Genomic DNA, 27,204 nt, shown 5'->3' with positions numbered 1-27,204 from the left:
TACTGGCAACTGGAGAATTAATGGAAAAAAGAATTAACGAAACGCCCCACACCTCGTAAACAGTGCTGATACACCACAGAAGAGAACGCAACCGAGAGGTGGGCTGATGGGCCCACACGGTACCACCTCAGAGAGACGCGGCGCCTAACCTCCGGATACCTTCCGAGACTCCTCCGCCGCCACAACATCCCTCATTGGGCCCCTTCCTGGCGGCGCCAAATCGCGGGTGTCCAGAAAGAGGTGGGACTTCCGGCTAAGTCGAGCCAATCCTGGCCGCGCCGGAAATACCTATTGAGAAAGGGCTAAGGGACATCCTGCTGCTTGAAGGTCCTGGCGAATCTTGTTCCACAGACTCCGGTGAAAAATTGGGAGGGTACTCATCTGCTAATTGTCAAGTTTTCGGGGCAGTGGGAAACAAGAGTTGGGATATGGACAGCCGCTTGCAGGAGATCCGGGAGCGGCAGAAGTTACGGCGGCAGCTCCTGGCGCAGCAGGTCCGCGGCCCAGGGAGGGATCGCGAATGCGCGTGCGCGGTTTCCGCTTCTCTCCCCTGCCCTCCGCCAGGCTGTCTTTCCCTATCTACTGCGGAACCTGCCTTTCTGGTCCCGCGACCGTGATCCTAGGGCCTACCTACCCTTGTTCTCATCTAACGCAGTACCCCGAATAGTCTCCATTTTGTGCAGCGATTGTGGTGTTGCTAAACCGAATGCCACTCTTGGTCTTCAGCAACATTATGGAATCGCCTAGTGTCTGGCGCAGGGCTCAATGATGGGGATACAAAGATTTGGTCTTTGTAAATAAATTACTGTAGTTCACGCAAGGAGTGACTTGTTATCCACTAAGTTTCTTTTCACTGTTCACATCGTATTCTGTGTTTTGCCTTTCTTCTTAGCACCTCATTGTTGAGATTGTGGCTTCCTTGTGAAATAGATTCATAGTATTTTCTTTGGGATCATGTCTAAAGACTGCATCGGAAGTAGCCTGAACGTAAATTTTAGATTGTGCATCATTTGTGTTGCAGTCCACTGTGCTATGTATGGTGTCTTCGTCATCACCCACCGATCGTGTATGAATTCGTAACTCCTATCAGTTGTAGCAAATCCTTGAAACAGGTAGCATTATGTTCACTTACCGAATAACGAAAGAAAAGCCAGAGAGGTTAAGTAATTTTTGCTTCATGTCACTCATCGCTAGGCCAGAAAATTGACCCCAGGTTTGTCTCTCCAAAGCTTGTTTCACCGCTTCTTGTGTATAAGCTAACACTTGATTAGGAGAGTACACATGCAGAAAATGCAGATGTACACTTCTACTCTTAAGAGGCTGTGTTTCCCATTCTGTCATTCATATTAGTAAAAGTGATGGAGGAAATGCTAAGAGGCTGTAATGAGACATCTTAATGTTATTTTTTTTTTCAGTAATGAGACTTAGTTTTAGTAAATGGAAATCTGAAACCTATACTCTTTTATGATCCAATGAAAAGGTTTATGGTATAGTGTTTAAAATGTGGGAATTTGGAATCAGATCTGTTCTGTCCCTCTGGCATGATCTAGGACAAATCCGGTATCTTTTCCAGGCCTTCTTTTTCCCAATTTGTTTTAGCATGTTGTCTTCAAAATGTTTAATAGCTTTGTTACCACGGAAAAAGGTTCTTATTCTTTAGTTTTCAATTCAAACTTCTATTTGAGTCAAAATGCATCCATAAACAATTATTTTTTTAGTGTCTTACTATGTGCCAGGGGATCTAGTAGTCATTGGCAATTCAACTGTGAATAAAAAGTAGTCCCTACCCTAAAAGAGCTTACATAGTGCATAAAATTTAATAATGGGTGCTGTTTATTCTATGTATCCCTTCTATGTATCAAGACTCTGCTAAGCTTTTTATATACATTATCTTCATTCATACAAGTCAGATACTATTTGCATCTTATAGATGCAGAAAACAGAGCTCAAAGAATTTAAGTTGCATGACTAACGGTTGCCTGAATGACCCAGTCAGTAGAGCATGGGACTTTTGATTTTGGGGTTGTGACTTCGAGCCCCATATTGGGTGTGGAGATTACTTAAACAAATATTAAAGAAAAATTAAGTTACATACTGAAGTCCACAAAACTGGTAAGTTTACAAGCTGCAGTTTTAGGCCTTTCTAGCTCTCTCTAGTACACTAGCTGCCTCCTACTCTTCTTGTTGGATAGGAACCATTTCACTTAAGTAAAAATGTCCAATATCATTGACAGACTTCCACTTTACCAGCTAATTTCAGCCTTTCTTTCAGTTACCCTTCTCCATATGAACAATACAGAATGGTTTGTTACTCTCCAGAATGTGATTTGTGCAATAAATACTTTATGATTTTTGTAAAAATTGTCCTCCTAACTTTCTGATTCTGTCCATCCTCTATAGCACAGCTCAGGTCAGAACTTTGTAATGAAAGCTATTGTGATCTCTCTCTGGCTTATTAGGCTCTTCCATGGAGCTTATGTTGTCCTTACTGTTAAGTACGTTATTTATGTTACTTGTTACTTGTTGTTACTTGTTAAACATCAGCCATTTATGCCTGCTTTTTACTTAGCTGTACCTACCTTTATTTTAAAAAATCATACAAGGGTGCCTGGGTGGCTCAGTTGGTTGAGCATCAGACTCTTGATTTGGCTGCGGTCATGATCCCAGGGTCATGGGGTTGAGGCCTGGGTCAGGCTCCATGCTGAGCGTGGAGCCTGCCTAAGATTCGCCCTCTCTCTCTCTCTCTGTCTCTCCCTCTCCCTCTCCCTCTCCCTCTGCACCCTGAAATTTTTTTAAAAAATTTTAAATCCTATATGCTTTTTAACGTTTATTTATTTTTGAGACAGAGAGAGACACAGCATGAACGGGGGAGGGGCAGAGAGAGAGGGAGACACAGATTCGGAAGCAAGCTCCAGGCTCTGAGCCATCAGCCCAGAGCCCGACGCGGGGCTCGAACTCGCGGACTGCGAGATCGTGACCTGAGCTGAAGTCGGACGCTTAACCGACTGAGCCACCCAGGCACCCCTAAATCCTATATGCTTTTAAATGATACCAAATTTTCCTAATTATTCAAATAATATATTTAGTGCTTCCATAATGGAAAATCTCTGATTTACCTGTTCCAGTCATTCCATGATTTTGAAGGGGGGGGGCATGAGATAACAATTATATATGAACAGAATTTTGACTTAAGGCATTTCTATTGTAATACATTATATTCTAATGTAGGCTCTAGTAGGAAATCTAGGTTCATTCAAATATTGAGCATCTACTATGAGTCAGGCATTATACAAGGTGCTAAACATACAAATACAAAGAAGACAGAGTTCATCCCTTTAGGGAGCTTACATGTCACTTGGGGAGAAGTAAACAAAAGTAAAGATAAAATAATTGAAGTATAAAAATACTTGGAAGTTGTGATAGACGATGAAACAATATAAATAGGGAATAAACAAAAGTAAAATGTAAAATCATTGAAAGCTGTATTAAGTGCTATGATCTGAATAGGAAATAAGATAAAAAGGAGAAAAGTGGAAGCAGGCTATTCTATGTACTCTTTAAGGAGCTAACTTGTACTCATCCAAACAGAGAGAGGAGTCCGTCATGGGAAAAAAGTTAACATTTAACTATGGGAAGTAGATGCGTCTTCTAACTAATGAGAATAGGGTTCAGGAAGATTTTATGGAAGAATTAAAATTTCAGCAACAGTTATAATTGGAAGAGATTTAATATTGGAGAAACCTTAGGGAGGTCATGAAGTGGGCAGACTAAAAAGGCAGTGACAATTGTTTAAGATCAAGGCTGGGGACTAGAAGCTCAGATATTTTAGTGTGTCTTCTTCCCTTTCCTGAGCTAAAAGGCTATTTAGTGCAGATTTCCTCCTGTCCTTCTTGTACTTAAAAGTATTAAATGGTTCTTCATGGCCTGCAAATTGCATTCTGCACTTGTTGGTTTTGTATTTATTTATTTACTTATTTAAGGTTTATTTATGTATTTCGAGAGAGCACAAGTGGGAGAGGGGCAGAGAGAGAGGGAGAGACAGAATCCCGAAGCAGGCTCTGCACTTTCAGCACAAGCCCAAAGCAGGGCTTGAACCCATGAACTGTGAGATTATGACAGTTGGAGCTCAAGTTGGACGCTTAATCAACTGAACCACTCAGGTGCCCCTGTTGGTTTGGCTTTTAAAGTTTTCCATGAACCGATCCTATGTAGCCAGCCTATCTCAACTAGTAATTTGTTGTATTTTGCAAAATTTCCCCAACTGCTAAACATAATTTTCATACCCATTTTTTAGGTATTAAAATTCAGTATTGTGCCTGTAAATCACTATATAAAGACTTGGCTTGAATAAAACTGGATAGATATTTATTACAGCATGGGATAAATAAGGTATAATATGTGAGCTGATGGACGCAAAGTGTTTAACATAGTGCCTACCACCCTATGTATACTATATGTTAGTTGCTTTTTTGTTGTTATTGCTCCTACTACCAAATTATGTTTTATTATTTACTTAAAAAGTAGAGGATTGGCTAGAACTGTCTTAATTTCAAATATAATGAAAGTATAAAATGCTTGCCAACTCTCAGATTTGTTCTTAATTAACGTAGTTTTGTTCCAAGGTATTTCCTGTTTTTCCTGCAAGGTAATTAAGCCATTTGCTTGCTGAGGTAGTTAGGGTTTTTGGTTGTTTTTTTTTTAAATACTTGATATATTAAATGTTGCTACAAATGTCTGGAAAGGCAATCCAATGCATTATGATCTAATTTTTCATTTTGCCTTTTCTCAGTTGGGAGCTGAAAGTGCTGACAGCATTGGTGCTGTGTTAAATAGCAAAGATGAGCAGAGAGAAATTGCTGAAACAAGAGAAACTTGCAGGTCAGTTGAATAGTTTTTGTTTGGGATTTTTTAGTGATGTTACTGTTGTGAAAGGCTTATTGTTTTAATAAACAGATAATCCTAGGTATGAAGGTAAGTAAATCATAGATTTTCCATTATGGAAGCATTAATGCTTGTTGTGACAAGCATCAAAATAAAGATTTCAGGGGTGCCTGGGTGGCTCAGTCAGTTAAGCTGATTTCAGCTCAGGTCATGCTCTCACGGTTTGTGAGTTCGAGCCCCACGTCAGGCTCTCTGCTGTCAGCACAGAGCCCACTTCAGATCCTCTGCCCCCCTCTCTTGCTCTGCCCCTCACCTGCATGCGTGTGTGCTCTCTCTCTCTCAAAAATAAATAAACATTTAAAAAAACAAAAAAATAAAGATTTCAGAAACATGGGTTTTTATTATTCATGAATTAAGAAATACTTATTTTTCTGAATATGTTAAGTTCCCATTCATAAAGTAGTTAGAAAATGGAATGTTAGACTAAGGGTTAGCTTAAAAACCATAAATAAATAATTATATTTATAAGTTTCTTATAAAAGAAAACACACTTTACCCTAAAAATGGTATTCATTTGGTAGTTCATAAAACACTTCAGAGTTTTTCAGTATTCAAGTTCTTAATTTGAACATCAATTTTGCTTAAGACAAATTATATGATACGTAATATGGAAGTTTATTTTTGCCATACATTCCTTATAAAAGCTTAGTTTCTGATTTGGTTGCTTTCTCATAAAAGTAAAATACAGAATTATCAGTCAGGTTGTGTGACTTTTTAAATTTATAAACCAGATGGATAGATTCTATTTAATCAGGAAAAATGTACTTTACTCTGTTTTTATAAACTGTTATTTAATATTAATAGCTGCACTGGTACATCTTTCTGTATCTGTGTATGATACTTCAGTTTTAATTTTCAGGGCTTCCTATGATACCTCTGCTCCAAATGCAAAACGGAAGTATCAGGATGAAGGGGAGACAGACGAAGACAAGATGGAAGAATACAAGGCAAGTAGAGAACAGGGAAGTTTTATAGTCAGGAAAAAATAAGTCCTTACAATAATAGATTGTTATCCAGGAAAACAAATTTTATTAAAAACTTAATTTTAAATTTTCTAAAATAATCGTCAGTAGCATATGTATACAGGCATACCCCAGAGATATTGCAGATTTGGTTCCGGACCATCACAATGAAGTGAGTATCACAATAAAGCAAGTTAAATGAAATTTTTTATCTCCCAGTGCATATAAAACTTAGGTGTATACTATCTTACAGCCTATTAAGTGTGCAATAGCATTATGTCTGATAAAACAAGGTATATACCTTAATTTAAAAATACTTTATTGCTAAAAAATGCTAGCCATCATTTCAGCTTTCAGCAAGTCATAATCTGTTTTTGTTGGTGAGGGTCTTGCCTCAATATTGCTACAGCTTCTACATCAGCACCTGCTGCTTCACCTTACACTTTTATGTTACTGAGACGGCTTCTTTCCTTAAACTTCATGAACCAACCTCTGTTAGCTTCAGACTTTTCTTCTGTAGCTTCCTCACCTCTCAGCCTTCATAGAATTGATGGGAGTGAGGGCCTTGCTCTGGATTAGGCTTTGGTTTAAGGGAATGTTGTGGCTGATTTGATCTTCTGTCCATATTATAGCTTTTTCCATATCAGCAATACTAACTGTTGCCCTTTCTTACCATTTGTGTGTTCACTTTCTTATCATTTGTGCATTCACTGGAGTAGCACTTTTTAATTTCCTTCAAAAACATTTCCTTTGCATTTACAACTTAGCTGTTTAGTGCAAGGGACATAGGTTTTGGTCTTTCTCAGATTCTGCATGCCTTTCCTCATTAAGGAAAATTAAGCTAGTAATTTCTAGCTTTTGACTTAAAATGAGAAATGTGCAATTCTTCCTTTTACTTGAATACTTAAAGGATGTTGGAGGGTTATTAATTGGCCTAGTTTCAGTATTGTGTCTCAGGAAATAGGGAAGCCCAAGGAGAGGGAGAGAGGGGAACAGCCAGTTGGTGGAGCAATCAAAACACAACATTTATTAAGTTCACCATCTTGTATGGACTCGGTTCATGGTGCCCCAAAACAATTACAATAGTAACATCAGAGATCACTGATCACAGATAACCATAACAAATATAGTAATGAAGTTAGAAATATTGTGAGAATTACTAAAATAAGATACAGAGACATGAAATGAGCAGATACTGTCAGAAAAGTGGTGTCAATAGACTTGCTCAATGCACGGTTGCCACAAACCTTCAATTTGTAAAAATTGTAATGTCTGAAAAGTACAATAAATTGAAGCACGATAAAATGAGGTATGCCAGTAATCGATTAAATTAAGATCTTTATTTCAGTTTCCTCATTTTAATGTAAGAGATGACATATAAAGCATAAGGCCTAGTAGCCATTGACAGTAATATTCTTTAATAAGAGTAAGGAAGTGTGTGTATCAGAAACTTTGGATAATTGGATCAGGTTTCAAGTGGCTAGAATATGGTCTTTTTTGAGAGTTGCATGATTCCATGTTTATTATATTGGGTAGTACAGTTAAGATGTTTTGACATCTCATGCGCTAGACAGCAATGTAGAATTGTCTCTGAAAGAGGCTGAAGGAAAAAAACCCAACTTCTAAACCTATAATTGCAATATTTAGTTGAAAAGAAAGTATTATGGGGGCACCTGGGTGGCTCAGTGAGTTGGGGTTCCAGATCTTATTCTCAGCTCAGGTTGTGAGTCCAAGTCCTGTGCTGGGCATGAAGCCTACTTTAAAAAAAGAAAGGGGGCGCCTGGGTGGCGCAGTCGGTTAAGCGTCCGACTTCAGCCAGGTCACGATCTCGCGGTCCGTGAGTTCGAGCCCCGTGTCGGGCTCTGGGCTGATGGCTCGGAGCCTGGAGCCTGTTTCCGATTCTGTGTCTCCCTCTCTCTCTCTGCCCCTCCCCCGTTCATGCTCTGTCTCTCTCTGTCCCAAAAATAAATAAAAAACATTGAAAAAAAAAAAAGAAAAGAAAAGGGGCCCCTGGTGGCTCAGTCGGTTAAAGCATCAACTTTGGTTCAGGTCATGATCTCATGGTTCTGTGAACTCGAGCCCTACATCAGACTCTGCGTTGGCAGTGTGGAGCCTGCTTGGGATTCTGTCTCTCTCCCTCTCTCTCTCTGCATCTCCTCTGCTAGTGCATGTTGCTCTCTTTTTCTGTTTCAAAATAAATAATGTCTTGAAGTTATAAGGTGTCTTGATATTTTGAAGATATAAAATATAGATATAAAGATATTTTGAAGATATATAAAATATTTTGAAAATATAAAATAATAATATTTTGAAGATTTTAAAGAAAAGGATTATGTTTAAAAAGCCTATCTCCATTTTTTAAAGTTGATTGTTGTACAGCTATATTTAATAGAGAAGGGAATAAATAGTTTCAGTAAATCTCTAGGAATTTCAGTGATATAATTGGCCAATCTCATGAATACAGTTTTGTGCATTGCATTTTGGTATATGTTAATATGCAACTTAAAATTAGTGATTATTTTATTGTGATCATTTTATTTACTTACTAAATATTGTGATTGTATAAATATGTATATTTTACCATATACAGTTCCTTATATTTTAACATTTTTGATTTATAAAAAGAGTTTCATATGGTTTTTAATAGAAATAAAATTGCCCCATTGGTGGTCATATCTTTCATGATTTGAACTAAATTCTAATGTTAATAGTATGATATATGAGATAATTCTAGACAATTCAGTCAACAAAATTAGTAGTTATATTGATTTATCATTTATTGATAAGATGAAAATTTTTACTTATTATAAACATAACTAATTGGATGATGATGAGAATGCAGTCTTCAGTGTTTGACTGTAATGATAATTTGAAAAACTTATTGTATCTCAGGAAAAGAAAATATTTATATTGAGTCTTAATACTCAAGATATCATAAATATATAAAATATTCCTCATATACATAAAATGTCTACTTAATCTTCCTTTTCCAAGGATGAATTAGAAATGCAGCAGGAAGAAGAGAATTTGCCATATGAAGAAGAGATTTATAAAGATTCTAGTACTTTTCTGAAGGTAAATTTTCAAATCATAACCCTTCACATTTCATCTCTGCATGAAAAGATTTTAAGTGCTTATTTTCAATATTTTTTCAGTTATTGAGGGATCATTATTTTAGAATAATCATTTAAAATTATTCTTGAAATAGTCTGATATTTGGCTATTTGGGATGAGATAATGCTGTATTAATGTCTGTAGCTACTGAAGAGTAATGCTGTCAGTTACTGTGTTTTCAAATATTACTAAATTTTTTTAATCTATCAATTTTGATTTTGTATGGTCTCATAATAAAAAATAAAGTACAGAGTTAGTGCATCTGCCATTAGAGTAAATGCTCTTAATTTAATTTTGACTTTTTCTTTAGGGAACGCAGAGTTTAAATCCCCATAATGATTACTGCCAACATTTTGTAGACACTGGACATAGACCTCAGAATTTCATCAGGGATGTAGGTACGTTAGATTTGTTGGGAATATGCTATTGCTAACCCTTGATTACGTGATTTATCCATTTTGTGGATTATTTCTAACAAAATTATTTTTCCTGGCTTGGCTTCCCATTTCCAATCTCAGTACTTCTAGTATCCCTCCTTTCCCATCTAGCAGTGTTACTCTCTCCCTTCCCTTCCGTCCCTCCTTCCTCCTACCTTCTTTCCTTCTCCAGTTTGGTTCTGTGACTATACTTGCATTTTTATTTTATCTTCGTTGATTCCCTCTTCATTGCTTTTCCTTTCTTTCTGTAGATCTGATTTTCTCATCTATATTATTTTTTTTTTCATCTCTCTGAAGAATTTCTTTTAACACTTCTTGCAAGTCAGGTCTGTTGGCAACAAATTCCCTTAATTTTTGTTTTTCCAAGAAAGTCTATTTTTCTTTTGCTTTTGAAGAATAATTTCACAGAGTATAGAATTCTTGGTTGGTGTTTAATTTCTTTCAACACTTTAAATATTTCACTCCAATCTTTTCTTGCTTGCATGTTTCTGAGAAGTTGGATAATTGTTATCTTTGTTCCTCCATAGGTATGGTGTCTTTTTCCTCTGGTTTCTTTGGGATTTTTTTCCTTTATATTTGATTTTCTGTAGTTTGAAAATGATATGCCTTAGGTTTAGGGGTTTTTTTTGGCATTATCCTGCTTGGTGTTCTCTAAGCTTCTTGAATCTGGTTTGATGACATTAATTTGGGGAAATACTATTATTTCAACTATTTCTTCTGTTCCTTTCTTTTTTCTGGTATTTCTGTTATACATCTTAGATTTTTTGTAGTTGTCCCACAGTCCTTGGATAATCTATTTCGCTTTTTTCTTTTTTTCTTTTTTTTTTTTTTAGGTTTTGTTCTCTTTGCTTTTCAGTTTTTGAGGTGGCTGTTAAGATATCCTCAAGCCCAGAGATTCTTCCCTCAGCCCCTGTTCAGTCTACTAATAAGCCCATCAAATGCATTATCCCTGCATTTACAAAAACAGCTTTATTGAGAGAATTCATAGAACTCACCCATTTAAAGGATATAATTCAATTTTTTTTTTTTTAGTAAATCGAGTTTGTGCAATCATTACCACAATCTAATTTTCATCTCTCCTAAAGAAACTCAGTACTCATTAGCATTCGGTTCCCATTCCCTCCCCTGCTACTCCCCCCAGCCTTAAGTAACCATTAATTAACTTTCTGTCTCTATCAATTTGCCTATTCTAAACATTTCATATAAATGGAATTAGACAATATGTGGTATCTTGGGACTGGCTTCTTTCACTTGTCACCTTGTTTCTGGGATCACTGATGTTGTGGCATGTGTCCGTACTTCATTTATTTTTACTGCCAGATAATATTCCATTGTATGTATATACCACATTTTATTCATTAATTTGGATTGTTTGTACTTTTTGGCTGTTATAAACAGTGCTGCATGAGTATTCACACAAGTTCTTGTGTGAACATACGCTTTCATTTCTCCTAGGTATACACCTAGGAGTGGAATTCTTGGGTCATGTGTTAATTCTGTGTTTAACTTTTAGAGAAACTACACAACTGTTTTTCAAAACAGTTTATATTCTTGCCAGTTTCTTCCTGTGCTTGACATTTACTATTATATATCTTTTTGATTATAGCCATCCTAGTGAGTATGAAATGATATTTCATTGTGATTTTGACTTGCATTTTCCTGGCGACTAATGATATTAGGCATCTTGTCACATGCTTGTTGGCTATTTAAATACCTACTTTGGAGAAATATCCAAACCCTTTGCTTATTATTTTTTTTTAATGTTTATTATTTTTGAGAGAGAGAGAGAGAGACAGAGAGCAAGCAGGGAAGGGGCAGAGAGAGAGGGAGACACAGAATCGGAAGCAGGCTCCAGGCTCTGAGCTCTCAGCGCAGAGCTCGACGCGGGGCTCTAACTCACAGACCGCGAGATCATGACCTGAGCTGTAGTCGGCCGCCCAACCGACTGAGCACCCAGGTGCCCCCCTTAGCTTATTTTTTAATTGGTTATTTGTCTTTTTATTTATTACATTATAAGAGTTCCTCATATATTCTCAGTATAACTCTTTTCTCAGACCTATGGTTTGGAAATATTTTCTCCCATTCTGTGTAGTGTCTTTTCATTTATCTGATGGTATGATTTGCAGCACAAAAAAAAATTTTAATTTGATGTAGTCTGATTTTTGTTGCTTATAGGCACTGTTACTTTTGAAGTAGAAACTGATTTTAGTGTTTTCATGAGTAAAATTTAGATGCAGCATAAAAAGTCATGATAATGCTAAGTGAAATAAGCCAGTCACAGAACAAATATGCAAGTACTTACAGAAGTACCTAAAATAGTATATGTAATATGATAAATACCTACACTTTCATGAGTACCTACATAGATTTCTAGAAGCAGAAAATAGAACAGTGGTTGTCAGAGACTGGAGGAAGGGGAAAATAGGGAGTTGTTAATTGGTGTAAAGTTTCGGTTATACAAGACGAATTAGTTCTAGAGACTTGCTGTATAGCATAGTGCTTATAGTCAACAATGTTATTGACTCTAGTCAATAAAATTTTTAAAATTTGTGAAGGGTAGATCTCATCTTAAGTATTCTTACTACACGCGCATGCACATGCGCACCCTCACACACACACACACACACATACACACACCAAGAGGAATACAAGAAAACTTTTAGAGATGATGGATATGTCTGTTACACCTATGAACGTGGTAATTCATAGGTGAATGCATATATCTAAATTCATCACATTGTTGTGTACATTAAATATGTTTGGTTTTTATATATCAATTATACTTTAGGAAAGCTGTTTTTTAAAGACACCTGACTCTACTGTGATTCAAACCTGACTATAATAACATCTTCAAACTTGCTTTATTTGAAATTTGTTTTATAACCACTGATTGAGGAGGCTTTACAAAATCTTTCATTTTTACTCTTTGATGTTAAAGTTATTAATGTCTGTACTTTTGGTTTTTAAATTAAGTTGCTTATATGATTTATACTGTTAGGAATATGTTTCATGTGGGGGGGAAAGAAAACCAAATAAGAGCTTTTAGGAATCCTTGATATTCGAGTGCACTTATCCCTACAGTTTTTTTTTTTTTTTTAATTTTTTTTCAACATTTTTTATTTATTTTTGGGACAGAGAGAGACAGAGCATGAACGGGGGAGGGGCAGAGAGAGAGGGAGACACAGAATCGGAAACAGGCTCCAGGCTCCGAGCCATCAGCCCAGAGCCTGACGCGGGGCTCGAACTCACGGACCGCGAGATCGTGACCTGGCTGAAGTCGGACGCTTAACCGACTGCGCCACCCAGGCGCCCCTCCCTACAGTTTTTTAAATAGGCAATATGCTGTTTTACCTAAAATCTTTTCTGAGCTCAAAGATCTAAAATATTTTTGAGGACATGGGAACAGAGACTCTCCTGTTTTTAAGTACTCTTTGCAGTACTTATACATGTTTTTTTTTAAGATCTTAAGCCTGAAAATACATGTGAAGATTTGGTTTATAATATGGAGATGTGAAATCTTTACAGTTATAAATATTCATAGGAAAACAATTTGTCTTGGAGGTGAGAGCTGATCGACTACTAGGGACTCATTATCTTCTTTACTAGATTTGTTCCAGGATTGTGTCCATGAGCCATAGCCAACTAATTTAAGATCATCAGCAGGGTTTCTCTTACCTGTAACTATTCTTTGTTTCTCCTTGTATGTAATCACAAAAAAGAAAAGAAATATTGTCTATGCTTTTAGTAACTATTTAAGAAGCTAACTACCAACCTCAATAATCACTAGATTTTTAAGGGAAAAGAATTCTTCTAGCTAAAAAAAAGGGGGAAAAACTTGATAGAAGGCAGTGTTTTTTCTTTTCCTTAGAACAGAATGGTGAAACTTAATGCTGTGTATGAGCAGATTTAACTTAAATATGAGAAATTAAATGGTGTATTGATTTGAACTGGGCTTTAGAACATCTGGACCTTTGCCTGCATATGGGATTAGGGTCATTAGATATGAACTGTTTTAAAAATACTCAAAATAGGGGTGCCTGGTTGGCTCAGATCATGATCTCACTGTTCATGAGTTTGAGCCCACATCAATTAGCTGCTGTCAGCGCAGGATCTGCTTCGGATCCTCTGACACCCTCTGTCTTTCTGCCCCCCCCCCCCCCACTTGTGCTCCCTCTCTCAAAAAATCAACAAACATTTTTAAAAAATCAGTGCAAAAAAATATTTAAAATTATTTTTTTTTTAAAAGGACAGGAGACTAAAGTGGTCGTTGTCTATTGTTTTGTTTCTTGAGAGGGCCCGTAACCCTTTGAATTCACTGATATTAACTTAAAGAGTATTAAAATTTAGAATTTACTACTTTTTATCCTCAGGTTTGGCTGACAGATTTGAAGAATACCCTAAACTGAGGGAGCTCATCAGGCTCAAGGATGAGTTAATAGCTAAATCTAACACTCCTCCTATGTAAGTGTGTTTTCTCAATTGTTTTTTATTCCCAACTCAGCCTTAAAATAGCAGTCTTTTTATCCTGTAACCTTTCTATTTGAAAAAAGTTCAGCACCTATATGGGGTTAACACACTGTGGTTTTCAGTTTGGTAAAATAGATGTGTTTGAAACTCCAGTGCTGAGTACACTAGTAGGTTCTCATTTCTTTTTTTTTTTTTTTTTTTTTTTTTTTTTTTCAGTTAATTTCCTGAAAATGTCTTTAAATGTTTTCTTCTTAGAAAAATCATTCATGTTTGTTGTATTCTTGAGTTTCCTAAAATGTTTTCAAGTGATTTTTTCTCTCAAAAAGTAATTTATTTATTGAAGGAAGTTTAGAAAACTTAGATGAAGGAAAAGAATAAAAATTAATTATAACTCAGCATTCAGGGATACTATTCATAGCATTTTGGAATATGAAAATTCATGTTAACCTTTGCTAACCAGAACGTTTTTCTCAGAAGTGTATAAAAAGTCTTTGAAATTGGAGAATCTGCCTATTTCACATTTAGCTTACTTCGAACAGTTTGCTAAAATGTGTACTGTTAGTGATGAAGAGCCGCAAAGAAGTCTGTGTGAAGAAAAATATTAGCAGACTCTAATATCTAATTTAAAAATAGTCTTACACTTAAAGTAGTTTATATTTAAATTACTTTCATACTATGTGGAAATAACTTTTCAGTAATGACTAGTTGTAACATACTAGTTAGCCATATAAGACTATTAATAGAGAAATAATTTTACTAATAAACAATAAAAGAAAATTACATCCATCTCTAGAAACAGTGTTTCTAAATTTTAAAGCTTACAAATAGTTTTTCTAACTTAATTAAGAAAGAAATAATGTGATATTCCTTAGAGAATTCAGATGATGATGGAATGGGGCTCAGAGACTTACATAGTAGTATGAGTTTTCACTGTAAAAATGAGAGAAGTACATTCTGGATATACATGGGGGAATATGCTATTGGCTGGTAGTGTGATTATATCCATCTTCTAGGGAAGAGTGTTGGTAGATGGTTTACTATCTATACTGAAGAAAGATAGTCCTGCATAAAAAAGGTATTCAGTAACTAGTTTATGATTACTTTGTAAATAGTGTTTAGTAATATTTACGAAATTCCTTTCTTTATTATCTGTAAGGTATTTGAAAACTCTTAGTCACTTTTTATGCCTTAATCAAATAGGTACTTACAAGCAGATATAGAAGCCTTTGACATCAGAGAACTGACACCTAAATTTGATGTGATTCTTCTGGAACCCCCTTTAGAAGAATATTACAGAGAAACTGGCATCACTGCTAATGAAAAATGCTGGACTTGGGATGATGTATGATGAAACTTTCTACATTGTAATTAATTATTTATTTTTCAAATGAATATATATTATTTGGTGAGAAGATTATAAATATTCTTACATTTTTAGGAATCATAATTGCAGATTTATAGCGTATAAAGTGACAGAAGATCCAGGGTACATTAACAAATACTATAATATCTTTGGTCTGATTCTTCTTTTTGGGGCTGAAGTTGAGCCGGCAGTGAGTTAGTAGTCTGTAGAAGACTCACAATTCCAGTCTTAGAGTCCTAGCTATAAAAGTCTAAAAACTAAATGATTGATAACTCTTTCTGCATTTGCCTAGTTTTAGTAAACATTAGAGTATAATACAGAGATAGATAGGTAGATATAAAACGATTTCTACTTTTCAAGGAACTTATAATGGATAAAAAAGATACGTAATTTCAGTATAATTGTGATAAAGTTACATTTTCCTAAATAAAATTAAGCAAGCTGATAACTACAGTTAGTTACGTAAAGTCATCTGTTTTTACTGATCAGTAACAAAAATAACAAATATTTGTTGAGTACCACTCTGTACTAGGCAATGTGGTAGGTATTGGAGATTCGAAGATGAATAAGACTTGGTACTTGGACTAAAGGAGCACATAGTTAAATGGGATAAATATTGATCTAAACAGATAATTGCATTATTATTTTGTTCGATAATAGAGGATTGCATAAGATGATCTGAGACAAACTGACCAAGCCTTGGAGGATAGGTCCCATGAACAAAGAGGAGGTGACATGTTAACAATATAAATAGACTAGTTGGAATTGGCCAGATGAAGAAAGGGATGGGCTAGTGATTCCAAGTGAAAGGAACAGCAAGAGCAGAAGGGATGGTGGGAAAGAATATCTGGTTTGTAGGTTGATGTTGTTAGAACACAAGTTGGAACTCTTCTTGAGATGATGTCTTCTTAGAAGCTTAGACTTTTTTCCTGAAGACACTAAGTTGTCTTTGAAGGGCTTTAAACAGCTTAGTTAAAGTGTCATATTAGTGTGTGGAGAATGGACTAGAGGAAAAGTATGGAAAAGAGAGAGCAGTTAAAAGACTGTTGCAGTAGCCCAGTTAGGAGATGAAGGGACCTTGAATTAGAGTGATGGTAGTAAGAATAGAAAGGTGATAAATTTAGTAATGTTTTGTAGATACTTGGGTGAGATCTAGTGATTGGACTGAGGGGGAGAGTTAAGGATGATGCAGAGGTTTGAGTCTTGGGATAAGTGGGTTGAGTTTTCACCAGCTGAGAAAGAGTGGATTTAAGAGTTGGATTAGAGGGGTACCTTGTGGCTCAGTCAGTTAAGCGTCCGACTCTGGACTTGAGCTCAGGTCACAGTTTGTGAGTTCAAGTCCCGCATGGGACTCTGTGCTGACAGTGTGGAGCCTGCTTGGGATTCTCTCTCTCTCTGCCCCTCCCTGCTTATGTTCTCTCTCTGTCTCTCAAAATAAATAACAATTAAAAAAGCTGGATTAAAGGGATTAGATCATATTGAATATGTTGATTTTGACGTGTATGTGAGACATCCGTGTGGAGTCGTGATAGAAATATGTAATTCAAAGGACAGACAGATCTGGTCTCAAAATACAGATTTAGAAGATTAGCACATAAAACCCATGAGAATGGATGAATTTGTCCAGAGATAGTGTCTCAATTAAGATAAAATGTGGATTAACAGTAAGGCCTCAGGAAACTTTTACATTTAAGAGGCACATGTAAAAGAAGATCAAAAGCATGGATCAAAAATGAATAAGGAAAACCAAGAATATGAATGTCCTAGGTGCCAAGGGAATAGGGAATTTCAAGGAGAGAGTAGGCAAGAGTGTTAAGCACAGAAGGGAAGCAGGGAAAGGAAAGGACTGACACTGTAAGGCTGCTGTTTCATAGGAAACCATGCTGAATCCTTGCATGTCCTCTCTGAGTTAATGATAGTTACTATTATTAATATTATTTAATCTTCAAGATACACCTCCAGTTTTTCCTCCTGGAAGCTTTTCCTTTTATCTTTGATCCCACTGACATTTTTATTTGTATTTTTATGGCTCTTACCACTTTGAAAAAATCTCATCCTCTGATGATGAATGTAATTGTGCTTATTGTTGAAATTCAGAAAGTTATACAGTATATTATATTCCCAAGACTTAAGGTAAAAGACCTACTGCTCTTGATGCTTATTGCTGAGAAGTTTTCCAGATAGGTTGCACAAATTTACATTCCTTCCAGCAGTGTTTAAGAAATACCTATTTAACCATTTCCTCATCAAAATTGATTAATACATAAAAACAATCTTTGTGAGTTTAGTCAGAAAAAAAAATTGAAAAAATAAATCTTTATGTCTTTGATTAGTATAGTTGATCCTTGAACAAAGTGGGCTTGAACTGCATGATTCCTTTTTTGTGTGGATTATTTACAGTAGTGTAAATGTATTTTCCTTATGATCTTCTAAGTTACATTTTATTTTTTCTAGCTTACTTTAAGTATAGATTATACAATACATATAACATACAAAATGTGTTAATTGACTCTTTATGTTATCAGTAAGGCTTCCAGTCAACAGTAGGTTATTAGTCGTTAAGTTTTGGGAAGTCAGAAGTTACCCTTGCATTTTCTATGGGCGGTAGGGGTTGGTGCCACCAGCCCTTGTGTTATTCAGGGGTCGGCTGTAATTAGGTTGAACTTTTTTCTCTGGCCAGTCTCTGAGGTTTGGTCACTGAAGGCACAGGAGCTTCAATTATATGTGACAGAACAGACCAATAGGATTTCTGAAATAAAGGAATTCCATTTTATATGCATATTCTTGATTTCAGTCTAATTTCACTGAACAACTCGGGCTAGCATATTGAAAAGTATTGTCTGGCCCAAGACCCTAAGTTCTTAACTTTTATATGATAATATCCTAAAGAAAGTGCCAGTAGTTAAAATAATAAATAGAATATAAATAAAGAATATGAATAAGAAAAGTGTTTGGATTTCACAAGGCATTCTCTTTCACATTAGAGAGTCAGTAGTGATCAATGGATTTTGGTAAAGGATATTAAAATACCAACTTTTTAAAATACTAGCACTTAGCATTTAGAACTGCAGTGTTGAGAGAGTAATTTGCTTGATGCTCTTCACTGTTGTGTGTCATCACTTATTTTAGCTCTTTCATGTATAAATATGTAGGAATATGTGTATGTGTGTATTACATATTTACTTATTCATATTCCTATGAGAATATTAGATGAGAGATTTCAAGATTTTAAAAGAAGTATAAAACTCAGTAGGTTAATACATATTGTAACTTATTTCCATTATTATTGCCAAATAATGTTTTTCTATTTAGATTAAGTTAGAGATGATACGGTTATAACTCAAATGGATGTTACTAAAGTTAAAATTTTTTAAATAAATGAAATATAAGTATCTGCTTGAACCATGGTCTGTCTCTGAAATGTGGCAGAAAGCTAGAAGAAAAAGAATGTCATAAAATGATTGGTTTTATAGTCTTTTATATGAGTATGTATTATCCCAAAATTTACAGAATTATTGAGGAACTTTTTTTTTTTAATGTGAATACTCAACACATAAAAGGCAAACAAAATTATAGACTGTAATTTTTTTCTTAGTTTTTTATTTAAATTCCAGTTAGTTAACATACAGTGTAATATTAGTTTCAGGAGTAGAATTTAGTGATTCATCACTCATATACAACACCCAGTGAGCGTCACAAGTGCCCTCCTTACTGCCCATTTCCCATTTAGCCCATCCCACCACCCACCCCTCCTCCAGCAACCCTCAGTTTGTTCTCTGTAGTTGAGTCTGTTTTATGGTTTGCTTCTCTCCTTTTTCCCCCTATGTTCATCTGTTTTGCTTCTTAAATTCCACACATGAGTGAAATCATATGGTATTTGTCTTTCACTATTTCACTTAGCATAATACACTCTAGCTCCATCCACATCGTTGCAAATGGCAAGATTTCATTCTTTTTGATTGCTGGGTAATATTCCATTCTGAATACATATCCCATCTTCTTTATCCATTCATCAGTTTATGGACATTTGGGCTCTTTTCATAGTTTGGTTGTTGTCAATAATGCTGCTATAAACATTGGGGTGCATGTATCCCTTTAAATCAGTATTTTTGTATCTTTTGGGTAAATACATAGTAGTGTAATTGCTGGATCCTAGTCTATTTTTAACATTTTGAGGAACCTCCATACTGTTTTCCAGAGTGGCTGCACCAGTTTACATTCCCACCAACAGTGTAGGAGGGTTCCCCTTTCTCTGCCTTCTCACCAACACCTGTTGTTTCCTGTGTTGTTAATTTTAGCCATTCTGACACGTGGGATGTGATATCTCATTGTAGTTTTGATTTGTATTTCCCTGATGATGAGTGATGAGCATCTTTTCATGTGTCTGTTAGCGATCTGTAGATATTCTTTGGAAAAATTGGGCTGTATTTTTTTTGGCATTTTAGAACTAAAATGGTCATTATAATAAAATGTGCATATTGATTTATTTTTATCTAGAATTTCTGTAGATGCTGGAAACTAAATATTCCCCAAATATTTACTATATTTCATTTTAATTTTGCCCCTCACTTTGGGATAATTTAACCTAACCTCTTTTTTCAGTTTCTTTTTCTGTAAATCATAAAGTATTGCACTCAAATTACATCTTACAAAAGTCCATAATTCTATAAATATGGTTCCCTGTAACCTCTTTCTGTATAAAGTCAAGTGTATGTATATGTGTGTGCATGTGTGTGTGTTTTCTTAATATAGAATAAGAAAACAGTAGAATAAGTTCTAAGGATAAAATTTATTTTCTAATGAAAATTAGTACATCTAAAAATAGATCTACTAAAAGTCTTTTTTTTTTTTTTTTCAACTTTTTTTTTTTGTTTTGTTTTTTGTTTTTTTTATTTTTGGGACAGAGAGAGACAGAGCATGAACGGGGGAGGGGCAGAGAGAGAGGGAGACACAGAATCGGAAACAGGCTCCAGGCTCCGAGCTATCAGCCCAGAGCCTGACGCGGGGCTCGAACTCACAGACCGCGAGATCGTGACCTGGCTGAAGTCGGACGCTTAACCGACTGCGCCACCCAGGCGCCCCTCTACTGAAAGTCTTGATAAATCTCAGGGGTTATTCTTTTGGATTTAGAATGACTGGGAAACAAAATACTTTTATGCAATATTGTTTTGGTTTCCTACAGATTATGAAGTTAGAAATTGATGAGATTGCAGCTCCACGATCATTTATTTTTCTCTGGTGTGGTTCTGGGGAGGGATTGGACCTTGGAAGAGTGGTAAGATCATTTTTTTAAAGTGGATTTTTAGTCATAAGAAAAAATATAAAAAGTTTGAAGATAGATGTTATTTTGTCCTTTGTTTCTTGAATATTGCTAAAATACTCAGAAGGAAAAAAATGTGATTAGAAAAGAATGTACAAAAGGCAGTAGTACCCTTTGGTTAGCTAGCATTAGGGTTCAAGAAGTCAAAATATGATTTATTACAACTTCAAGAGAACAGTTTAGGCATTTGATACTGCAACTCAAAAACAAGCTGCTTAGTGTCATTTACTGCTCATTATGAATAGCTAAAAAGTATTCTGAATAACATTAACTCCTGAATTCCAAATAGAAGCCAAATCAAATTGGAAAAATAACAGAGCATCCGGAACACATAGTTTGAATAATTGAGTAAGAGTGACAGGGAAGTTACATAACACCTCTTTTTTAAGCGCCTTATGTTTACTGTATTTCAGAACTCTTTTTTATTGCAATATTTTGAATTTCTAAATGGAAACAAAATAGTGTATGCTTTTTTACCTAAGAATAATGGGAGCATTGTAGCTAAGTATTAGAAGGCTTCATTCAGTTTTGGTCTCAGTTCTGCTGTCCAGCAGTAAAACTTTGGGTAAAGAGATATTTACACTTGTGGGTTTCAGTTTCCTCACTTGTTAATAGATGATACCTTCCATTTTTAGGACATATTACTTGTTATACAGCACACGATCTCATTTAATCTTGGCAATTTTAGGAAGTATCCATTTGACAGGTGAAGAATTTAAGTAGGATTATATTGAGATAAATTTGTTCTAAAATCCTGAAATTTTACAGTTACTTTGTATTTATAAAATAGCAAGTTTGAGACTGTTGAATAATATTATTGCTTGTGTCATTTATTAACTCCCAAGGTAAGACTATAACTATTCTGATTGGGAATAGTTATTTTTTTGCTGACGCCTTTCCAAGATGTTCTGGAAAAGCTAAGAAAATAGAAACATACTATATGTTTTTACAGCTATGTTGGTATTTACCTTTTGTAGCTCTAATGCCTGGCTTGGGGCTTGCCTTCTGCCTCCCGAATTAGTTTGAAAATGATTAGGAGGTTTTATCGTTTTATTCATGCAGCAGTCTGTCATATTGGTAAAAGCAGATTTGGGCCAAAAACGATTACAAAAATAATTAAGCATAAGAAATCCTGGTGAGCTTTTGTTAATTGATTAGGGCACGAAGATATAGACCCTTGTGATGTATAAGGAATTTCCAGTGCAAAACAGATAATTGTCAACAGGAACAGATACTGATCTTGATTTTTAGATTTTAAAATAAAAATCCAGGTTTTCGTTTTGAGGTGTTTCTCATGATAAGAGTTTACACAATAAGAGCATTCCTGACATGAACAATACCAACATTATCGTCTTGCACTATATGCTTATTTCCCCCTACTTTACTCTTAAATCAATGAGGGGGTAAGGACATATCTTGTTTTTATTCCCACCAGCTACTCAGCACCTATATATGGTAGTAGCCCTCAGTATTAGCAAGTAATAAGGTACGTAATTTTAAGTATTTTAGTTTTTTGAAGTTGTTAGTATTAAGTATATAAAAATAACATAAGACTCATTTGAAAACAAGCTATCAATTAGAATATGTTCAATAGTTTTTAGCTTTGTCAGGATAGGAAATTGAGGTGCTAGGAATCAAATCATCTGTTGAATTATTTTATGATTAAAGAGGGACTGAGTGCTTTATGATTTAAAACCCACTTTCTGTTGATGACAATGGAAGGTAGTATTAAAGAATTGGAGTACTATGTAATCCTTTCTATGTTTTGATACTTAACTATATAGATTATATTAATATCTGAAAGGTATTTATGCTTTCTATATAATGGCCATATATTTAAAGACTTTAGTATTTCCTTTTTTCTATTTCTGCACTAAAAATTACTATAACATCTTGGATTTAGTGTCTCAAACCTCTAGGAAGTTTTTTTAATACTGGTTGGTTATTTTAAGTACTGTTTATTTCTTTTAGTTAAGGATTTTTTTTTTTTAATTCTTTCATTTCTAGTGTTTACGCAAATGGGGTTACAGAAGATGTGAAGATATTTGTTGGATTAAAACCAATAAAAACAATCCTGGAAAGACTAAGACTTTAGATCCAAAGGCTGTCTTCCAGAGAACAAAGGTATTGCCTTTACTGTTTTGTTTTCTTTATTTTCATTATTTTTTCTCAAGCTTTTCCAAATGACTGTATACTGTTTAATTTTGGTAGAAAGATTATTTTCTTAGATTTGCACAAATGGCATTGAACAGTATAGAATTACATCAAGTTTAATTTTTCAATTCACTATGTTTTGTTCACTGTGTTTTATTCACTATGTTAAATTCAACCTTCACTGTGCGGGAGAAGGTAGTATATATTTTTGTATGTCCTAAACTGCTGTTAATTCTAAATCACTTTATGTATGGGCTTTTGGTACCTCTGAGCCCCACCAGACTTTTTCCCTTTCTCTGAGCCCACAAAAAAGAGGCAGTAGCAAGACTCATAGCTGGCTGCCTTGGAAGCATATTTTTCTCCTTCCCTTTTTCCTATATAAGAACCCTGAGAACCTACACAAGAACCTTGAGAACCTCTGCTCTATACAACTTCCCTGTTACTTCAGGCTTTAAAAGTTTGTCCCCCCAGTCTTTTACTCTTTAGGGAGCCATTCGTGGGAGTCTTTCATATTAAGTCTTTCTTAAACTGGAAAATTCAAAATTCTTTTGAAAATTCTTTGAAGGGAGCCTAAGCTACTCTTGCCATGGTTCATGGAGTCAAGTGAGAGATTAATTTAACCCATACTCCTGCCAGATTAAATAGAGAAGGTCAAAAAACAAATGAAAAAAAAAAAAAAAACTGTTTGATTTTCACATTTTCTTATGTTATTAGAAGTCTGTATCCATGTTAAAAGGCCCTTCTCCATATAAAAAGGCATCTTGTATATAGTTTTGATCTTGGATTATTTGAGGCCCAGTATAACACCCTTTTAAGATTCCAAGGTCAAGTGCCATGTTTCCATAACTGGTAGAAACAAGTTATTATCTAGTATTGCAGAAAGAAAGACTCTATGGTCATTGATGCAGTTCTAAAATGTGATGGCCCCAAGTTTAGCACTGTTGTCTCTAGCTTCCCTGGCAATCTTCCCACATCCAGAAATCCAGGCTTTCCTATAGTGTTTTTGCCCATAGAACTATATCCCAAAGATTTGAAGAAATGAAGTCTGTTTTAGAATTGGGGACATCAGAAATGTAAAATGTTGTGAAATATGACTGTTGATGAAGAGATTAATTGGCCTGCTCTTATTGTTTTTTAGGAACACTGCCTTATGGGGATCAAAGGAACTGTTAAGCGTAGCACAGATGGGGACTTCATCCATGCTAATGTTGACATTGACTTGATTATCACAGAAGAACCTGAAATTGGCAATATAGAAAAGCCTGTAGAAATTTTTCATATTATTGAACATTTTTGTCTTGGTAGAAGACGCCTTCATCTATTTGGAAGAGATAGTACAATTCGACCAGGTAGGACCTCAGAAAAACTCAAAAAAATCTTTTTGGTCTCTTGGGATATAGGTGTCAAGAAATGGTACAGAGTACTCTGTAATATAAAATTCTTACGATGTATTTGATTCCTCTTGCTGTACTTCACATATGCCAAGTTTGTTCTTGTCTCTTCATGGTCCTCTCCTTTCAAATACCTGACAGACCTTTTCTCACACCTCTGTCTAAACTGGCCAACTTCCTGCTCCATTCCCCTCCTTCCACTCCTGTCTTTCCCCTTACTCTGTTTTCTTTTTCTTCATAGCACCTACCATTAGATGAATTACACATTCATTTGGGCTTACGTTTATAATCCGTTTCGCCAACATGCAGTCTCATAGAAGGCAAAGATTGTCTTCCTCACTTCTTTATACCCCACATTCAGATTATTCAGTAAATAATATGATGAAGAAATGCATAAATGAATGAATCATCCTGAAGAAAATAACCATATATTTGTGAAATACAGACCTTTGTTTTATTAGTAACTAAAATACCTGGCTTGTTTGCTTACATGTATAGTGGTGGTGTCTTTTCAAAATTTTAACTTTTAGGGGCGCCTGGGTGGCTCAGTCGGTTGAGCGTCCGACTTCAGCTCAGGTCACAATCTCGCGGTCCGTGAGTTCGAGCCCCACGTCGGGCTCTGGGCTGATGGCTCGGAGCCTGGAGCCTGTTTCAGATTCTGTGTCTCCCTCTCTCTGACCCTCTCCTGTTCATGCTCTGTCTCTCTCTGTCTCAAAAATAAATAAACGTTAAAAAAAAAAAAAAAAATTTAAAATTTTAACTTTTAATAGTGTTCTTTTAATATTTATTTATTATTGAGAGACAGAGAAACACAGAGCATGAGCAGGGGAGGGGTAGAGAGAGGGGGAGACATAGAATCCGAAGCAGGCTCCAGGCTCTGAACTGTCAAAACAGCCCGACGCGGGGCTCGAACTCACAGACTGCGAGATCATGACCTGAGCCGAAGTTGGTCGCCTAGCCAACTGAGCCACCCAGGCGCCCCCAAAATTTTAACTTTTTGTGAAATCAGTGTAATGTGAATTTACTATTTTGAAAAAAAGAAAAAGACTTATGTTTGAGGGTGGTGGTAGAGATGGAAAAATGGGATTGAATAGGAGCAACATGGAGGTTAGTGGTTGAATTTCTAGCACCTATCATCTGGGGTAATATTATTGAGAGTAGAGGCAAAAGTTGGCTCCAGGATTTTAACCAGAAAACTAATGGTATCATTTCCCCAATTAGGAAGGTGAATAAAGTTTATTACATTTACACTGAGCCCAAACTCAGTGTAGTGTGTAATTTTTTTCTAAGTGCTACTCTCACAGAATGTGAAACAAGGATGGAGATGAGGAAGATAAGTTACAGTCATGCAGGTGAAATAAAGATACATATCTATGAAGTCTGTATGACCATTATTAAATACCATGTTTTCTATAAAAAGATGAATATCAGGTGATAGGGGCATCTTTAAAAATGCATTAGAGATTTGAAATAGGTCCTAAGGGACCAGTAAGAAAGAACTGGAAACAAAAAAGATAATCTTTCTTTCCCCCTATTTCAGGCTGGCTTACAGTTGGACCGACTCTTACAAATAGCAACTATAATGCAGAAACATATGCATCCTACTTTAGTGCTCCTAATTCCTACTTGACTGGATGTACAGAAGAAATTGAGAGACTTCGACCAAAATCACCTCCTCCCAAGTCTAAATCTGATCGGGGAGGTGGAGCTCCCAGGGGTGGAGGAAGGGGTGGAACTTCTGCTGGCCGTGGTCGAGAAAGAAATCGATCTAACTTCCGAGGAGAAAGAGGTGGCTTTCGCGGGGGCCGCGGAGGAGCACACAGAGGTGGCTTTCCACCTCGGTAACTTTGTTAAAACACTGGTCTATTAATGCCCCTCCACCTTCTTTACTGTAGTTTGAGTTCTCATTGGGAGACTTAGTGTAGTACTCACTTCCACCTGGCACTCTGCTATAGTTTCTCTAAGCTGCAGGAACACCTTAGCCAATCTCCCGTGCAGTTGTCACACACACTGTTGTGTGTCACACACACTGTTGTCCAGGATCAACATCATCCTGCCTTTGGTCGTGTGCATGTAACTGAACGATGCAACAAATACCTTCCTTTCAGAGACCAGTTTATTCTGATAGATTCCAAGTAATTACAAAGGCTTTTGCTTTTTAGAAGTAGTTTAAGTGAACAGTGAAAAAGAGCCATCTGTAGTATCACACCAGTGCCAAGACAGATGATAGTAGCCATCCTGCCACTGCTGTCACAGCAAATGGAAAGCTCTTTGGGAGCTTTGATGGAATGGATTTGGGACAGATGGTTAACTTCTGTCAGGGTTTTAACATTTTCTTGATGAAACAATAAAAAGAAACTTTTTTTTTTCTTTTTTAAGAATCTTGAACTCATACGATTTGACTGCTACTCAGACATTGAGAGACTCTGAACAAAATCACCTCCTCCCAAATCTAAATCTGCTGGGGGAGGTTGGTGCGCCCAGCGGTGGGCAGAGGGAAAGGTAGAATTGAGTAGGCAGACAAAAAAAAGAGAAAAAGCTCATTATAATTTCAGTTGCATTGCTACAGATGGCTGTTAATCACACTTCTTAAGCAAAGAAGGACAAATCTCCAGGTGTTAGAACTTTGGTGTAGACTTGAACTTGGATTGACCTTGAAAGCAGCTTCATATCCCTTAGCAGAATAAAGAAAATGGAGGCAACAACAGAGAGACCTGGTTATCAGGTGTTTTGGGGAATAAAGTAATTGGTGATGAGGAAATAACATCTTTAAAATTGTTATGGAGAAAACTTAATATAAAAACTAATTACAGAAAACCCTTAAGACACCTTAGAAAATGGAACTGTAGTTGCCTTTTATTAAAACCATATGGTGTGTTGTTTTTAAGACACTGGTTTTGCAGATCAGTTGGTTGTATACAACTATGCTGTCATTTCTCTTCCTGTACTGTAACTCATGTTTTAAATGAATTTGATGAATGAAATAATACCATTATTCTTGAAAAATATATTTTTTATTCTGTGTATAATTTTTCTAATGAAACTTTAAACCTTT

General features: G+C 35.8%; 1 protein-coding gene and 1 long non-coding RNA gene across 7 annotated transcripts in view; one reads left to right on the top strand and one right to left on the bottom strand.

The window, feature by feature from the left end:
- The window catches only part of LOC122217927, a 9,432-nt gene extending 9,235 nt beyond the window's left edge, over positions 1 to 197 (bottom strand). The window contains exon 1 of the long non-coding RNA XR_006201759.1: positions 53 to 197. This is a non-coding gene — a long non-coding RNA (uncharacterized LOC122217927). The remainder of the gene's footprint in view (positions 1 to 52) is intronic.
- Positions 198 to 246: 49 nt separating this feature from the next.
- On the top strand, positions 247 to 27,204 carry METTL14 (methyltransferase 14, N6-adenosine-methyltransferase subunit). Of its 6 annotated transcripts, none has more exons than XM_042935642.1 (11): positions 247 to 357; positions 4,790 to 4,878; positions 5,801 to 5,888; positions 8,898 to 8,978; positions 9,328 to 9,415; positions 13,825 to 13,915; positions 15,122 to 15,263; positions 20,467 to 20,559; positions 22,612 to 22,728; positions 23,897 to 24,107; positions 25,690 to 27,204. In XM_042935642.1, exons 3-11 carry the CDS (start codon positions 5,874 to 5,876, stop codon positions 25,992 to 25,994), a joined length of 1,143 nt encoding a protein of 380 aa, XP_042791576.1. In that variant the 5' UTR covers positions 247 to 357; positions 4,790 to 4,878; positions 5,801 to 5,873; the 3' UTR covers positions 25,995 to 27,204. The 6 variants fall into 6 exon arrangements, with proteins under 6 accessions (XP_042791576.1, XP_042791575.1, XP_042791574.1 ...); XM_042935641.1 differs by having other exon boundaries at positions 247 to 373; XM_042935640.1 differs by having other exon boundaries at positions 247 to 494.

Source organism: Panthera leo, chromosome B1 (assembly GCF_018350215.1).
Source record: "Panthera leo isolate Ple1 chromosome B1, P.leo_Ple1_pat1.1, whole genome shotgun sequence".
NCBI lineage: Eukaryota > Metazoa > Chordata > Mammalia > Carnivora > Felidae > Panthera > Panthera leo.
This window is presented reverse-complemented; position numbering and strand designations above follow the sequence as displayed.

Bases quoted from the DNA above. Each gene is read 5' to 3' on its own strand.
- METTL14 (XM_042935640.1), top strand. From the start codon at position 429: ATGGACAGCCGCTTGCAGGAGATCCGGGAGCGGCAGAAGTTACGGCGG. The intron at 15,264-20,466 runs GTATGATGAAAC...GGTTTCCTACAG, and splicing joins AATGCTGGACTTGGGATGAT to ATTATGAAGTTAGAAATTGA. The intron at 20,560-22,611 runs GTAAGATCATTT...TTTCATTTCTAG, and splicing joins GATTGGACCTTGGAAGAGTG to TGTTTACGCAAATGGGGTTA.